Source organism: Chlorocebus sabaeus, chromosome 22, assembly GCF_047675955.1.
Source record: "Chlorocebus sabaeus isolate Y175 chromosome 22, mChlSab1.0.hap1, whole genome shotgun sequence".
Taxonomy (NCBI): Eukaryota; Metazoa; Chordata; class Mammalia; order Primates; family Cercopithecidae; genus Chlorocebus; species Chlorocebus sabaeus.
This window is the reverse complement of record NC_132925.1, coordinates 83,562,338-83,578,708: the sequence shown is the minus strand read 5'-3', so window position 1 is coordinate 83,578,708 and position 16,371 is coordinate 83,562,338. Positions and strand designations below refer to the sequence as shown.

Sequence of the window (16,371 nt, the reverse complement as noted above, 5' to 3'; positions counted from 1 at the left end):
CCAGTAAATTTTTTTCCAATAAATTTCCTTTTGAGTTTAGCCACTTAGAAATAGATTTTCCTTCACTTAAAAGTTCTCACAATGAAAAAGGGGTTTGAGATTATTTGACAAGAACTGCCATTACTGTCATTCATTTTCTTTAAAAAAAAAAATTGGCTTTATGAATGACACAAGAAAGTAAAACTTTTAGATGTCATGTTTATGTCATGTCAAATTTATAATAAAAATAAGTTACACATTCTTTCAAAGGAATTAGCATTAAAGAAAGAAAAAAGAGAAAACAAGCCTTTTAACTGCCATTCTTATTGACAGTTAACCACAAGAGCAGAAAAGAGGAGCTTAGTAAAGAATCTTTAGACACAAAAGCAAAAGGAGGAGGAGCACTGCAATACCTACAAGAAACTAATTTTCCAAGAAACACACACAATGTTCTAAGTGCAAACTTGGAACATACCTGCCAGACCAAATCAGGATCAAAATTAAAAGTTGAAGCTTCCTGCAAGAAGATAAATTACAAATAACTTTATTCACTTGGCTTCCTTTCATTTTTCATTCAGGTAACTTTAGCTCCCAGGCTCAACTGGCTGGTAGTAGATGTGATGTCTGCAAAAGAACTGCCCCCAATTTGACTCAGGCAGATGATATTTCCCAAGGTTCACCCCAGAAAAACACATTTTCACAACTCCAAAGTCGAGGGGGGGGTACACAAAAATCTAGAACTACCAGACTGTGGTTCTAAATAGTGCTTAAATTTAGGCAAGATTTCACAGACTTTCACAACAAAAGTCTTTTGTGAGTTTATGCAAAGTGTGTATATGGGGACAATGGGGTTCAACCCCATTGTCACCCTTAGTTCACCCTTAGTTCCTCTAAAAAGCAAGAAACAAATAAGGATAATCTCTGAGTCCAATTTAGTCTATGAAATCTCTTCTTTTTTTTTTTTTTTCTTTGAGACAGTGTCTCACAACGTCATCCAGGCTGGAGTTCTGTGGCAAGATCTTGGCTAACTGCAACCTCCGCGTCCCAGGTTCAAGTGATTCTCCTGCCTCTGCCTCCTGAGTAGCTGGGATTACAGGTGCCCGCCACCACGCCTGGTTAATTTTTTTTTTTTTTTTTTAGATGGAGTCTCGCTCTGTCGCCCAGGCTGGAGTGCAGTGGCGAGATCTCGGCTCACTGCAAGCTCCGCCTCGCGGGTTCACGCCATTCTCCTGCCTCAGCCTCCCGAGTAGCTGGGACTACAGGCGCCCGCCACCACGGCCGGCTGATTTTTTGTATTTTTTAGTAGAGACGGGGTTTCACCGTGTTAGCCAGGATGGTCTCGATCTCCTGACCTCGTGATCCACCCACCTAAGCCTTCAAAGGGCTGGGATTACAGGCGTGAGCCACTGCATCTGGGCCTAATTTTTGTACTTTTATTAGAGACGGGATTTCACCATGTTGGTCAGGCTGGTCTCAAACTCCCGACCTTGTGATCTGCCCACCTTGGCCTCCCAAAGTGCTGGGAAATCTCTTCTTAATTTTAAATTCTATCAAGGCACTAGATGACACCAATGTTTACCCAGGGTTAAAATACAACAGGGTCTCAAGTTCCACTCACTAGGCTGAAGGGTCAGTTCGATTTGGTAGTCAACTCTAAAGCCTGTACAATATGAACTTTCAATATTCCCACCAATTTCATAGAGGTGTAATGTACAAAATTAGATGAGATCACAGCCTCCAGCCTGAGCTATACACATGGCTGAGATGACCCTCTACCAGCTGCCTCCATAACTCAATTTAGGTATGTTGAGGATAGATGCTAATGGGACCCAGACTTCTCTGTTGACAAGACAGAAGGCAGTGCTTTTGTAAGTTAACAGGCAACCAAAAAGACAACAGAAAAACTTGAGGATCAGTTTCCTGAAAATTATATTGATCTTCATTTGTCCTAAAAATACAAATGCCTTATGCCTACAAATCAGCAACATTGCCATCCATAGAAGGAGAACTCTAGGTTCAATTTACTGATAATATGTGGATATGAATTTGCCCTAGAATTCAAGTTTCTCTGCCTTCTCATGTAGATAACCTGAGTTTTTTATTTATAATTTTTTGTTTTATAATAAAACATAATGCTAGAAACAACAAACTAGGATCAAACATATTTTTCTACTTTAAAAAGTCACAAAAAAGGTACCAATTGTCTCTGCATGGAGACATTTACCAGGAAACTACCCACCACATTAGAAGAGGTGTTTCTCTTGTTTTTTCCAAAGGCCTTGGGAACTCACTCCTTTTTTTTTTAATGATAATTTGGAAATAGATTATATATACATCCTCTTCTCCATTACTATTTGTGCTGACTTGGAAGGTGGGTGTGGAGGTGGGTGGAAGGGGGACTGAGTCACCCTTTGCAAAAAAAAAAAAAAAAAAAAAATCAAGTCTTTTGTCCTTTTGTCTTTTCATTTTCTCTTTTTTTTCTTTTCTTTTTTTTAGGCCTTAACCAAGTATCAGGTTTGATTCCAATATGAAGTGAGGATAAACTCTGAATTATGAACCACTGGCCTACCATTCCCCAGTGTAGAATGTTCAGTTTCTTTTCAAAATGTTTAAATTATATAAGTTTAAAACAACTGATGAGCCAGAGTTAATAATTATTTTTAATCCTATTGGCATTTGGTGCCTTCAAATATATTTTTCAAACCCAGATGCTACAAATACATTATGAGTGCCTTGACTCATGTAACCTCATTTGGGGGACACATAGTTTTAAAGCAAATGACCTATACTATTTTCACAAAACTCCACTTGGATGAAGAAGTTGTCATTGAATAAGAAAAACAATCCCTACTCAGAATTGCACATGCCAAGAATTCAAGAGCTCATATTAGTTTCTTTTCCCTCAAAACTTGGGAATTTGGGGACAGATAATTCAAAATCATATGCTGCAAGAAGGATTGAGAAGACTCATCGTCCTATCAGCAAGCTTTAGAATTCTCTTGCAGGCCCATGGTGACCAGCAAACTCCCTGAGTGTTAAACTTGAGCATGGAATTTTCAGATTGCAAACATCTTGGTTATAAACTTAGTGTTTCTTAATGGAACACATTAAATCAAGAATTATTTATTATTGAGATAAATACTTTACTATTTGCACCCTTCTGGCAAAAACTGTAAATAAAAAGTTTTCAAATTTCTAGATACTAGCAAAGAAATTGAGTTTCATTTAGACCAGTTTCTTAATCACAGATCATGACTTGGCCTTGCTCATTTACTTCATGATTCCTTAAATGTCCTGAATCCTCTCAGAAGGATTTTTCTATTCCTTTAAACAGTGTATCTCTATGCCTGCACAGCTAAATAGGATACTTTGCAAGTACTTAGTAAAGTGTTATTACTTCCAGACTTGGTTAGGAGAAAATACTGGGGTCACTAGAAAGTTTTTTTCTTAAAAAGTATTTCAATTTTGAAAACTTTGCTGATAGCATAATTTTAATTATTTAACAATACCACTGCATGTAAAATAACTTCCCTTTGCCAACTCTTAATTTCTCAAAGGTGCTTTTTATTGTGATGTGAATAGGAGGAAAAGAATTATTATAGTTTAAAAATTTTACTTTTAAAACACACACAAAACCCCCCTAGGACTAGACATGCTTTGCAAAAGAACCCAGCTCCTTTCAGCCAATGGATTCTTGAGCCCTTTATTCTTTTGCCCAGAAAAGGAATCCTAATTAAAGGGCCAATAAATTAAATGTGCCCAGGAAGGTAAAAAATTTCAGAAGTAAAGCACCCAGCAGGGTGCCTAGAGAAAAACACAAGGTTCATTTCATGTTTATATTAGGCACCACCAAGTTAGAACAAACTCCCAAGGCATAACTGTTTCTGACAAAAGTACACAGTTCCTACCTTCATTTCGATGACAGTCTGGAGAGCCTTCGTCTTGGCTGGCTCCGGCTGAAGCTGGCTTCTTCGGTGCAATTCCTGGGGAGGAACACGATAGAAATAAGCCTGACGGTTCATCCTTCCGTTATACCATAACCTTTATACAGGTACTACACAGCCTGCTGGGTCCAGTTTCCCTGTGCGCAGACATAAACAAGCCACAGGTGCCTCTTCCCCCACACTCTTTAGCATCTCTCCTGCCTGGAGCCTGCGTTCCAGCTAAAAGCTCCTAGCACATGCGCTATTTCTGAAACTTCCATCAATAATTAATGTCAACTGTGACAAAGCCAGCAAGTAATCATAGTCCAAATACTGTTCAACACTGGGGCTGATGCCCAGCCATCAAATCATAATTTACTAAATTACATTACTCTGTGCTCCCAATACAAACACAGCAAGGAAACAGAGGAAAGAAAATGACTAACGTGGTTGCAAATCCGCTGCACGCATGGCATTTTGCTACCGAGGTAGGTTTGAAATGAGCAATTTAAAACCATTTCAGTACAACTGTGTCACTTTCGAGAGTGATTTGATGAAACCCTGTGAATCTCTTGCTTCCGAATTTACAGTTTCAGTCCTTGTTTAAAACCACATCTGTGGGTGATATATTTATGTATCATGATGCCAAGAAATTAAAATTGGCATTAGTATCAACAGTGTTAGAGGGGAGAAAAAAATTGTTAAAGCCAGATGTGGACCCAAAAACCCCTGTAACGATGATGAACATTTATTTAGGTAAAAAGCAAACACCACGATTACAATTTTTATCTTGAAGGGTCACTTTTTATATGCTTCTCCTCAAAAGAACACTTCTGTTGAGACTTTGAAAAGTTGCCTTAGCAGAAGAGAGAGAGAGATAAGGACAATGCGTGCTCAGATCACACTTGGATTTTCTTAACTATCAACAGTTTTAGGAGAGTGAGCAATTGGCAGGAGTAAACAAAAGTGCTCACACATACGCATGCTGCTGATTCAGGTCACCTATGGAATAATTCTATCAATACTTACTTCTGCTTCCACAAAAATCAGTTTAGAGTCAACATGGGGTAGTTCTAGACTTTCAGAACCACTGAATCACAAACATTTACTTTTTTTAAAAAAAGGAGTTAAAAAAGAGAATCAATATCATTTCTAGCTTTCTGCAAGTAAAGGCATTTAAAATTAACTCTACCTCCACCACTATCATCTACTATAACTGTCACTTCAAAAAGATATGACATGGGGTCGGGCATGGTGGTTCACACCTGTAATCCCAACACTTTGGGAGGCCGAGGTGGGCGGATCACGAGGTCAGAAGATTGAGACCATCCTGGCAAACACGGTGAAATCCCATCTCTACTAAAAATACAAAAATTAGCTGGGCATGGTGGCGCATGCCTGTAATCCCAGCTACTTGGGAGGCTGAGGCAGGAGGATCACTTAAGCCAGGGAGACAGAGGTTGCAGTGAGCTGAGATCACACCACTGCACCCCAGCCTATGACAGAATGAGATTCTGTCCAAAAAAAAGATAGGACACATTAATGTAAAAGCTATCAGAACACTCAAGACCCACAATAAAAGACAGTCCTATCCAGGATAAGATAAGCAGGCAATCTTTTGCCCACATCCTATTATGCTATTCTTATTATATTTGCCAGTGGCCCAAGAAATCTTACAGGTGGACCATAGGGCACATGTTCAAGGACCAGTGTAGGGGATTTAATGCTACAGCTCTGGACCAGGAATCTGAAAATAATATTTTCTTCTCAAACTAATCACTGGCACAAATCAGCCACCCTGTACAAAGCTCTTTCTCAACCTCCAATTTGAAAACTATGCTTCCTAACTATTCAAAATGCTCTTGCATCAGTCAGGATATTTTTTCCCCTAACATATCCCTGGGAAGGGATGAAGTCAACTATTACCAAACATTTATGAATAGAGAAATAGAAAGAGATCCTGTGTCCCTCTAGAGGCACTGGACTGCAATCATCTGGCAACACTACCATTTTTGGACTCTGAAAATGGCAGAGATTTTCTGAAGGAAGGACCTTAAGGCAGCTGTCCTTTTTGAGCATCTGTGATGTTCCTAGCACTGCTTGTCTCATTCAAGCCTCAGCACTACCAAATGAAGATGTTGTATATGGTGAGCACAGTGGGCTGCTGGAAATTTTAAAAACCTGCACCTACCATGGCCAATATCAAGCTACCCAAGTGGCATCCCTGAATGCAGACTTGGGAAGGGAGACACAATAGTACCCCCCATTGTATGGCATTTTCTACCACACAGACACAATAAATGTAACAACCTCAAGATCTTAGATAATAGTAAAGTGTAATAAGAAATTAGGAAATTATGAGCTTTTAATGTAATCTATTTAATTGTGTGTTTGTATATTTAATTTGTAACTTTAGTTATTAGAACAAGTTTCCAATCAATTTGGAATCAATATATGGTTTTTTCCCAGCTTTCATGGGTCACTACAACCCAGTGCCAACATAGCATTGGGTGGATCCTATGAGATTTCAACCTATACAAAGAAAAAATCTACTTGGTCCTCAACATTACTTCCAAGATTGCTGGAGTTCACTGGACCAATAAAAACTCATAGACAAGAAAACAAAAAGTAAGGCACTTGTCAGAGTTTCTCTGTAGCAACTGTTAGAAGAAATACATTTCACAGATCACCCATTCTGATGCCAAGTGGCACTGAAATCATCTTTTTAAAAGCCAGGAATGCAATTCATAATAATTTCATACCATAACAATTCCAAGTTCCAGAATGAAAATTATAACTTGAAGAGAGAGGTTAAGCTTGTATAAAACAAGAAAAAAATAATGAAGAAACGACTAAGCAACACAGTGAAAATAAAAATCCCAGGGTAGAGGCAGGTGCTGCTGTAATTTCTGCCAAACACAAAAACATTGTTAAGGGTAAACATGCAATAAAAAAGCTAAACTTGTAGCAATAGTTATGCAAAAATGGAAACAGAGTTCTCTTTGCTATAATTATACAAATTATATTATAATACAAACCAGCTAAAAATCCAGATTGGTCCCTTACCCTCTGTGTCACTCCTTTAAAAATAAAATAAAATCTCCAATTATCCAAGAATTGTAATTTTCTTAATTACAATATTTTTCAACCCTGACTTCATAGATTATGAGGATCACCTTGATTCCTAAGGTGTCAGGTAAATGAAAATTGTAATCTATATCCAGACAACATGGACTGTCTGAAAATCCCATCTCAAACACTTCGCCTATCTCTGAGATTTGGGATTATTATAATACTCACTCTGTGGCAGAGGACCAGTTGCCCAAGGAAGGTTTGTGCTCCTCTTCCATACTATAGAGTTGTTGCTAGGAGGCCCCACAACCACTACCTAGATGGGGCCATGGGACTTATTTCTGGCCAGTGGAATGTGGTTAGAAATGTGCAACTCAATCAACTTCCATAAAAACTTCCTAACTGGTCCTCAACTCTCCCTCTTTTTCTTTTGTTTGAACACCTGTTTTTATTTTTTATTTATTTTTTATTTATTATACTGTAAGTTCTAGGGTACATGTGCACAATGTGCAGGTTTGTTACATATGTATATATGTGCCAGGTTGGTGTGCTGTACCCATTAACTCGTCATTTACATTAGATATATCTTCTAATGCTATCCCTCCTCCCTCCCCCCTCCCCCCACCCTACTACAGGCCCCGCTGTGTGATGACTAGCTAGAAGTGAAGGACTTCAATATCCAAGAAGACAGTGTAGCCTCAAGATAAAAGAAGCCCACATTTCTGAAACATCATTTGAAAGGCTGCTGAAGACCTACATTGCATGGTGATATGAAGTAAACATAAACTTCTATTAAGTTAAGCCTATAAGTTTTCAGGCTTTATCTACAGAGATCTCAGTTCTCTCTGCTTTAAGAACTGCAAAGGCTGCAAGGCAAAATAATACCTTATTAGTCCTGTATTGTTTGTTGCTTTTGAATCACCAAAGTGATTTTAACGTGTGATTGCTTGCCAAATTTTCTAAACAGACAGTAGGATGAATTGGTTGCTGGAGGCTCCAACTGCCCCTAACCATCTGAGAGATGTACCCATTATGCACTAATCCTAAACAATTAATGAATTTCCCCAGGAGAATTTGATGTCCTCTCATATAGGTATGAATGAGTATAAGATTTAACTTACTGTGATAGTTTTCACATGACAATATTATTAAATCATGAAGTGCAATGGTACTTAAACTTTTCTGAGTCACACATCTCTGTAAAAATCAAATGGGAGGAGTGGATTCTCTCTGGAAATGGACATAAAAGCACATACAAGCAAAATGGTGTGCACCATGCCAGCTGGTTCACAGAGCCTGGATCAGCACCCCAGAAGTTTACCTTTGAACCAGACTTTGGGCTGAGAACCACTTATTGAGAAGAAAGAGCACTGTACTAGAAGTCAAAAGTCAGGAGCCTGAAGTCCCAGCATGAGACTTTGGGTATGCTGTTTCCCCTCTCTGATCCACAGAATCAGGAGCTTTATGAATAGGTGTCTAATGCTCTTCCAGCTCTGAGACTATCCAGATTTTTAATAGACAGCTGACTCTGAAATGAGGACCTCCGGTTGGTATTTCTAGTCCCACCCATTCTCACTTTTAAAAACAACAGAAAAAAATAAGAGAAGAAAATTGGCAGCATCACAAAATTTAATATCTCACAGTGACATCAATCCCCATATTATATATTTTCCTGTAATTTCATGACAAGGTTGGCTTTAGCTAGTGCAAAATTGCTAGCTCCTTCAGCTGATCAACATGAAAATATATGAAGAGCCTAGAATTTTGAGCATGAAATCTCAAGTGGTTCATCAGAATGATACTTCTTAGCATTAATGAGAGTCTAGAGTCTAGTGAGTTAATCTGGATGGACACTAGCTTCCAAGATGAACCTGGCAGAATAATGTTCACACACACCACATACTTTCTTCAACAGACCAAATAATAATAATAATAACAACAATTAAAAACTTAACTTTCATTCCAAAGGTAATTATTATGTTTATCTGGCTTTTTCCCATTATTGTTCTGGAAATCTATCACTGTATAATAAGCCACCCCAAACTTAATGGCATCAGACCGCCACCATTGTATTATGCTCATGAATTCTAGGTAAGTTTCTTGCACATGAGCAAGAAACTACATGGCCTTTTATTACCTAACCTTGAAAGTCCTATAGCACCACTTCTGTCATGCTCTGTTGAAGCAGTCACAAGCCTGCTTCCTAAAGGAAGCAGTGCCAAAGAATTTGAAGACATGTTTTAAAATTGCCACTATTATGGACCAACACCAATTGGAGGAATCAACAGGAAAGGAACACTATAATCTCAAACATCAACTCATGTCAGTCTTAAGACATGGGAGATTCAGATGCTCAAATAATAATTTGATATGGGGGATACAAGAAATACAGCAGTGAACCAAACAGACCAATATCCCAGCCTTCATAGTTGTTTGTTTTTTTTTTAATTCCAGATTCCAGTGGTGGAAAAGCCACGATAATTTTAAAAGGAGACTAAACCACACTGTTATAAATGTTATAAAGGAAAATAAATCAGAGAAGTAGAATGGGAAATACTAGGGAGGCACGGATCAGTTACAACTTTCAATAGGGTAGTCAGAGAAAGCTTCATGAAAAGGTGACACTTAAACAAAGATCTAAAGCAGGGGTGTCCAATCTTTTAGCTTTCCTGGGCCACACTGGAAGAAGAATTGTCTTGGGCCACACACAAAATACACTAACAATAATGATAGTTGATGAGCTTAAAAAAAAAAAAAAAAAAAAAAGTCACAAAAAAATCTCTTAATGTTTTAAGAAAATTTATGAATTTGTGTTCGGCTGCATTCAAAGCCGTTCTGGTAGCATGCAGCCCGTAGGCCACTGACTGGACAATCTTCATCTAAAGGAAATGAGGGAACAAGCAGTGTAGATATTCCAGGCAGAGAGAACAGTGAAGGCTAAGTGTGTGGCTGAAGTTGCATGAGGGATGGGGAAAGTAGAAAGCCAAAGAAGTGCAGGGGTGGGTGGGAATGAGAGGAAGAGCTCCACATTTGGAGTCTGTCGTGAGGACATTGATTTCACTCTGAGAAAAACGGGAAGATATTGGAAGGTCTGAGCAAAGGCAAACCATGATATGAGGCACTTTCTTAAAGGAGTACTCCCAATGTTGTATTGCAGCATGGTTTCAGGGTGGTGGTGATAAGGACAGACCCACTGGGGCTAGTTAGAGGTAACCGGAATAACTCCTGCAAGTCATGATAGAACCTTGGACCATGGAAGCAGAGTGGAGGCAAGGAGAAGAAGTTGAGTTTAGATATGTTTTGAACATGAGGCAGACTTGGCTTCCTGATAGATTGCCTGAGGACTAAAGAGAGAAGCAAAAGATGGCTCTAAGGCTCTTAGCCTGAACAACAGGAAGAATAGAAGTGGACTACCAAGATAGGGAAGATTGGGAAGGAAAGGTGGGAGTTATGGGAACTAAGAGTTTCGGTTTTGTATGTGTTAAGTTTGTAATGATATTAGATATTTAAGTGAAGATGCTGAGTAGGTGATCAAATAGATGAGTCTAGATTTGAGGGGAGAAGTAAGAACTACAATGACAACTTTGGGATTAGTGAATAGACAGTATTTAAAACCTAGATGAATCAACTAGGGACTGAGTATAGAAAGAAGAGATATCAAAGTATTGAGCACAGGGGTACTCCAAGAGTGAAGGGTCAGGAAGTGAGGAGCAGCAGCAAAGGAGCCTGAGAAGGACAGCCAGTGAAGTAAGAAGAGAAAGAGGAGCATGGCATCCTAGAGATCAAGTGAAGAAGCTGTGTCCATAATGAGAGCATGGCCATCATATCAATTGCCACTCAGAGATCAATAGGATGAAGTCAGAGAATTGACCACTGGACTTAGTCAAGGTCATTAGTGACCTCAACTAGAGCAGTTTGGGGGATGGCAGGAGTGAAAGTCTAACTAGAATGTGCTGTGGAAGAATAGGAGGAGAGAAGAGCCTCAGGTTACTATATTTGCACAGTGTGCTGTTTAATCAGTCATTTATTTTGTCGAAACTCTGCTTTAGATTTGTACACCCAAGTTCATAGCTGCATTAGCCCAATAACCAAAAGGTAGAAGCAACCCAAATGTCCATAGATGAATGAATGATAAACAAAATGCCATGTAAACGTACCACAGAATATTATTCAGCCATAAAAAGGACAGAAATTTTAATGCTTGCTGCAACATGGACAGACCTCAAGGACATTGTGTTAAGTGAAATAAGCCAGTCACAAGAAGACAAATATTGCATGATCTCACTTATGATAGGTATCTAGAGTAGACAAACTCATCGAAATAGAAAGTGAAATGGTGCTTGCCAGGGGTGGTGATAGGCAGAAATGAGGAGTTGTGTAACAGGTACAGAGTTTCAGTTTGGCAAGATGAAAAAGTCCTAGAGATAGGTTGTACAACAACGTAAATATACTTAACACTATTGAACTGTACACTTAAAAGTGGTTAAGATGGTAAATTTTATATCATGTGTATTTTACCATAATTAAAAGTTTTTCTAAAACAGAAATTGTTGAAGACCTACAATCTTTCCCACCTCTATCCTTTCAGAGAGTAACCATCATCTTGAAGTTGGTGTCTATCTTTTTCATGCATGTTTTTGTGCTTTCATTACATATTTATGTCCTCATAAATAATATAAAGCTAACAATACAGTATGTTGTTTTTTACAGAAATACCAACTGTCTATTGCACAAAGCTTTTTTGCATTTTGGTTTTTACCTCAATAATATTTATGTTTCCAAACTTTATCAATGATATTAAATAAGTAATTCTATAAATAAGTGTTTCCTACTCTTTTTTCCATTACAAATAGTGTTTCAATAAACCTCTCAGTACATGGAGGGGTGGAGAACCAAGTGTGTTTTAGGTATCTTAAATGCACAATAATTCTCTTCTTTCTAAAACATACTGTTATTTCCGTCTGGAATAATACTCCACCCTTTTATTCCCTTTTGTCTATAGAGGTTATCAAACTTCAGCCCACAGACCAAATCCAGCCCACCATCTCTTCTGGTAAATAAAGTTTTATTGGAACGCTGTTATGCACATTGATTTCCACATTATTTATGGCTGCTTTCATGCTGCAATGGCAGAGCTGGGTGGTTGTGACAGAGAACATATGGCCCTGCAAAGCTGAAAATAGTTACGATCTGGCCCTTTATAGAAAAGTTTGTCAACCCTTGGTCTAGGATATCTTCAAAACTCATACTAGCCAATCTCAGGAAAAATAATTACCCCTCAGGGGGTAGTTTAAAATATGTCCACAAATTCTTCAGCATTCTTTTTATAAGGTGAAGCCTAAATGTCTTCCCCTTCACTGTAGACTGGACTCAGTAACTTACTTCTAATGAATAGAATAAGGTGGAAGTGACATGTTTGACTTCTGAGGCCTAGGCTTAAAGAAATTATGGCTTCTTTCTTGCTCATATTCTTGGATCAGTTGTTTTGGTAGATGGCAGCTGCCACGTCATGAGGATATCAAGACATCCTATGGTGAGGCCCATGTGACAGGAACTGAGGCCTCCTGCCAAAAGCCATGTGAATGAGCCATCAAGGAAGTGGATCATCCAGTCCCATTCAAGCCTTCAGATGACTATGGCCCTGTCCAACAGACTGACTGCAACCTCATGAGGGGCGCTGGGCCAGAACTACCCGGCTAAGCAACTGCCAAATTCCTGACCTACAGAGTCTGTGAGATAATAAAGATTTGTTGTTTTAATCCATTAACTTTGCGGCAATGTGTTACGCAGCCATACATTGCAAATATATCACAGGAAGGTCAACAGCTGACCCTCTAGACTAGTCTAACATTCCATACCCTCACATAGACTCTCATAGCATTGTGTACTTTTCCTCCATGTCATTGAACATGGCCACAATTTTACACTAATTTATAAAATTAATTAATCCATGTCTGTGTATAGCATGGAGTGGTAAACTCCATGAGCACAGTAACTCTGTGCCCATTACACTCCCAGTACCTAACACAGTGCCTGCCAACAGTAGGAGCTCAATAAACAAACACTGATGGATTGATTAAATGAAACAGAACAAATGACACTGTACGTATAAGCCTGGAAGTCCTACAGTACTTTTGACCAAAAGGAGTCTGCTGTGAAGGATGATAATAGCTAACAGTTACTTACACATTGCTATGCGCTAAGCACTCTTTTAAGTATTTAATAAATGTTAATGTGTTCAATCCTCAAAATAACCTCCCTAGGTAGGTATTATCACCATTTTATTATCACAATTTTTCACTTGAAGAAACAGAAACAGAGAAGTTATTAACTTGCCCAAGAAAACCTACTGAACTGTACTGCAGAAATTTATCCCAGGCAGCCTGACTCCAGAGCCACTGCTCCTAATCGCCTCGCTACACTGACCCCGTTTCACCACTTGGCTTTGAGTTGATATTTGAAGTTTACGCCTCCATGGGCTTATTTCACTATAGTCACTTCCCTACTTCTCCTTTGATTCAGTCTCATTTCCTATTCTTTTCTTCAGTATTTGAAAATGAAAGAATTTTATCATAACAGCAGTTGTCTGAGACTGATGTCCATGTTAGATATTAAAACTTAAAAGGCAAACATGGTTAGGCTCACAGGAGAAGTGGGGCAAAAAACAAAAAACAAAAACAGAATCACTTTCAAATATTAATATCCATCTCAATCTTTGACCAAGCATTTATAAATAATAACCTAAAATATTTACATAGTAGAATTAATAAGCCTAAATTAATAGACAATTACACTGAACTTTGGATCCAGAAACTTCCATTTTAAGACTCAATGAAATATTTAAAGATTGAGCCCATACCCAGTCACCAAGGAAAATCTCAGGTGGATTCCAAAAGGCAGAAGTTAATATACAAGCTACATTCTTCGTCCATGCACAATAAAGCAAGAAGTTAAAAATAAAAGTTGAAAATAAAACCTCACTATTTGGAAAATAAAGCTCATAAAATCTTTAAATTCATCCTCTAGAGTAAGATCCTGTCCTCTCCACCTCCTGGGTGCATGACCTTGGGCAAGTTACTGGATTTTCTCTAATACTCAGTTTCCTCATGGATGTCATGGCTATCTCATCAGGTAGAGAAGTTGGGATAAACATATGGACTGACACACAGTACACAATCATCATTGAAATGTATCCTTATGACTGTTTTTGCTCTTTAATGATTATTAGTGTTCCTGACAGCACATTAAACAAGGCAGCCTGGCAGAACACCTTCCCTGCCCCCTTGTTCTGTGCTCTGACATTCGCTAGCATTAATGCACTGCCATTGTATCTAATTGAATAATTTTCAGTTACCAAAAGCCCACTATTTGCCAGGTAGGACACACAGAGAATACCTGCCTCCACGGAGCTTATGTTCAAGTGCATGCATTCTCAGTGGGGTGATGTCATGCCTAGAGGATTTGGAGAACAGCAAGTTTCCCAGGGTTGTTGGAGTGGAAAGAATGCTGAGGAGAATGCTGAGAGATGAGATACAAGAGGTAAGGGCTGCGGAGGGGGCAGAATGTATAAGGCCATGTAGATTCTCATAAAGATATTCGTCTTACACAGAAGGCTTCAAATTCTAGAGAGACAGGGAAACAGTTTCCATGGAAATAGATAAATACAGTACGAAGTTATTGGTAAATTAGTTTTCAGCTGTCACAAGTAAATGGACATTTGGGAGCCTAAAACTATGCTATCTGAATCTCTGTACATGTACATTTTTCTTTAATTTGTTTTAATGGATAATGTGCTCCTTTTGCTGAATCTGCATTAAAGATTTTTTCACAGATTCATCTTGGTCCTTTAGATGCTATGGTCCTGGAAACCACGGAAATTAATAGAATGAAATTCTATTAATATTTGGCCAGTTGTGTTATGTTGGCAATGTCATAGGGAGAAATAACAAAATGTAGTTATTTAGTTCAATAATTATTGGACACCTAACACATGTTAAGCAATGCAGAGACGGCAAACATAAATGAAACACCATCCCAGGTCTCAAGGAACTTGACTGTCTAATGGAAAAGGGAATATATTTCCTGGAATATAAGACCACAAATGTTCATTTCAACAATAACAACAGCAGCTATAACTTACACAAGGACTATCATATGTAAAGTCTATGCTTCCCATCTAGTGCCTGATTTGCTCTGCACAGCAATCCACTGCATGGGACTTACCACCCCATGGAAAAGGTGCAGCCACTCAGGCTGACAGAGTTAGGTAACATGCCCAAGACTGCAAGGGTGGTAAGACTTGAGAGTACAAGCACTGTCAGTCTGATGTCTAAACTCGCTCTTTTAATTACAAACATTGCTATCTGCGGTCCCTTCATCCTCTGCAAACATCTAGTGTTTTTTAACAGGGATCTAAATCTGACTCATGGCTTCTCAGTTCTGTGATAGAACCCCACCCATTTTGAATGACATACCATGAGAAAGAAGGCAAAATAAGCATCCAGGCCTGATGAGGGAAGAACGACTTTGGAAAACCTCATGGAAGAGTACATGTGGGTGGTTAATCTTCAACCAGCTTTGCACTCCTCTGTTGAACTCCATTTCTGAGCTAAAATACACCTCCCTGAACCTTATATGCACTGTTCTCTGTCCCTCTCATTTGGGGACATAAAAAAAAAATTGGACCAATCTCCCACTGTGACAGTTTTCTAGTACAAAGTTTTTCTTATTAAAGAGTCATTATTCTATTTCTTATATTACACAGTGTCCTGGTCACTCACGTCAGCCTATGTATCTCATCTCATCTGGTCTCAGAAGCTAAGCAATATTGGGCCTGGTTAGTATTGGGGTGAGAGAACAGTTGGAAAAACTGGGTGCTGTAGGCTTTGAGCACAGAGGCAAGAATCACAGAGTACTATTCCCATACTTTAAAACCTCATGGATTTCCCAGCTGAATTTTAAAACTGAAGTGGACCAGTGGCTCCATCTTACCTTACTTGTTACCTATTTGAAAATTATATTCATCTGTAACTGTTATCTTATGCCTCTACCACCATTATCTATTGAGAGCAGGTAACTTGTTTCTTTCAGTTTGCAAGCCCACTAAAAGAGAGAAATTATGTCCCCAGGAGTGGTATTTAATGGATTATACCCAGAGCCTCATCCATATATAAGTGATTTAGACAATGGGACTTTTGAACTGATGAAATTTAGATGAGATTTCGGACTGAGTTGATGCTGCAACGGGATGAGATCTTTGGAGATTTGGGATGTGGTGAACGTATTTTTTATTTGAGAGGAATGTGAATCTTTGGGAGTCAGAGGGTGAAATGTAGTGGGCAGAATGAAAAAGAAGTCCACTTTCTATTTCTAAAACTTACTAATATGTTATGTTATA

General features: G+C 38.6%; 1 protein-coding gene across 15 annotated transcripts in view; it reads right to left on the bottom strand.

Moving 5' to 3' along the window:
- The window catches only part of ERC2 (ELKS/RAB6-interacting/CAST family member 2), a 970,222-nt gene that overhangs the window by 669,630 nt on the left and 284,221 nt on the right, over window positions 1-16,371 (bottom strand). For 11 of the 15 annotated variants that reach the window (XR_012090621.1, XR_012090622.1, XR_012090620.1 and 8 more), the window contains exons 4-5: window positions 3,888-3,962; window positions 455-496 (exon numbers count right to left, since the gene is read on the bottom strand). Coding sequence is in view for 11 of the 15 variants with exons in the window: in XM_073010025.1 (XP_072866126.1) it covers window positions 455-496; window positions 3,888-3,962 (117 nt within the window). In the remaining 4 variants the exon portion in view is untranslated. The remainder of the gene's footprint in view (window positions 1-454; window positions 497-3,887; window positions 3,963-16,371) is intronic. The other 4 variants (XM_073010028.1, XM_073010033.1, XM_007984646.3 and 1 more) reach the window with 1 other exon arrangement.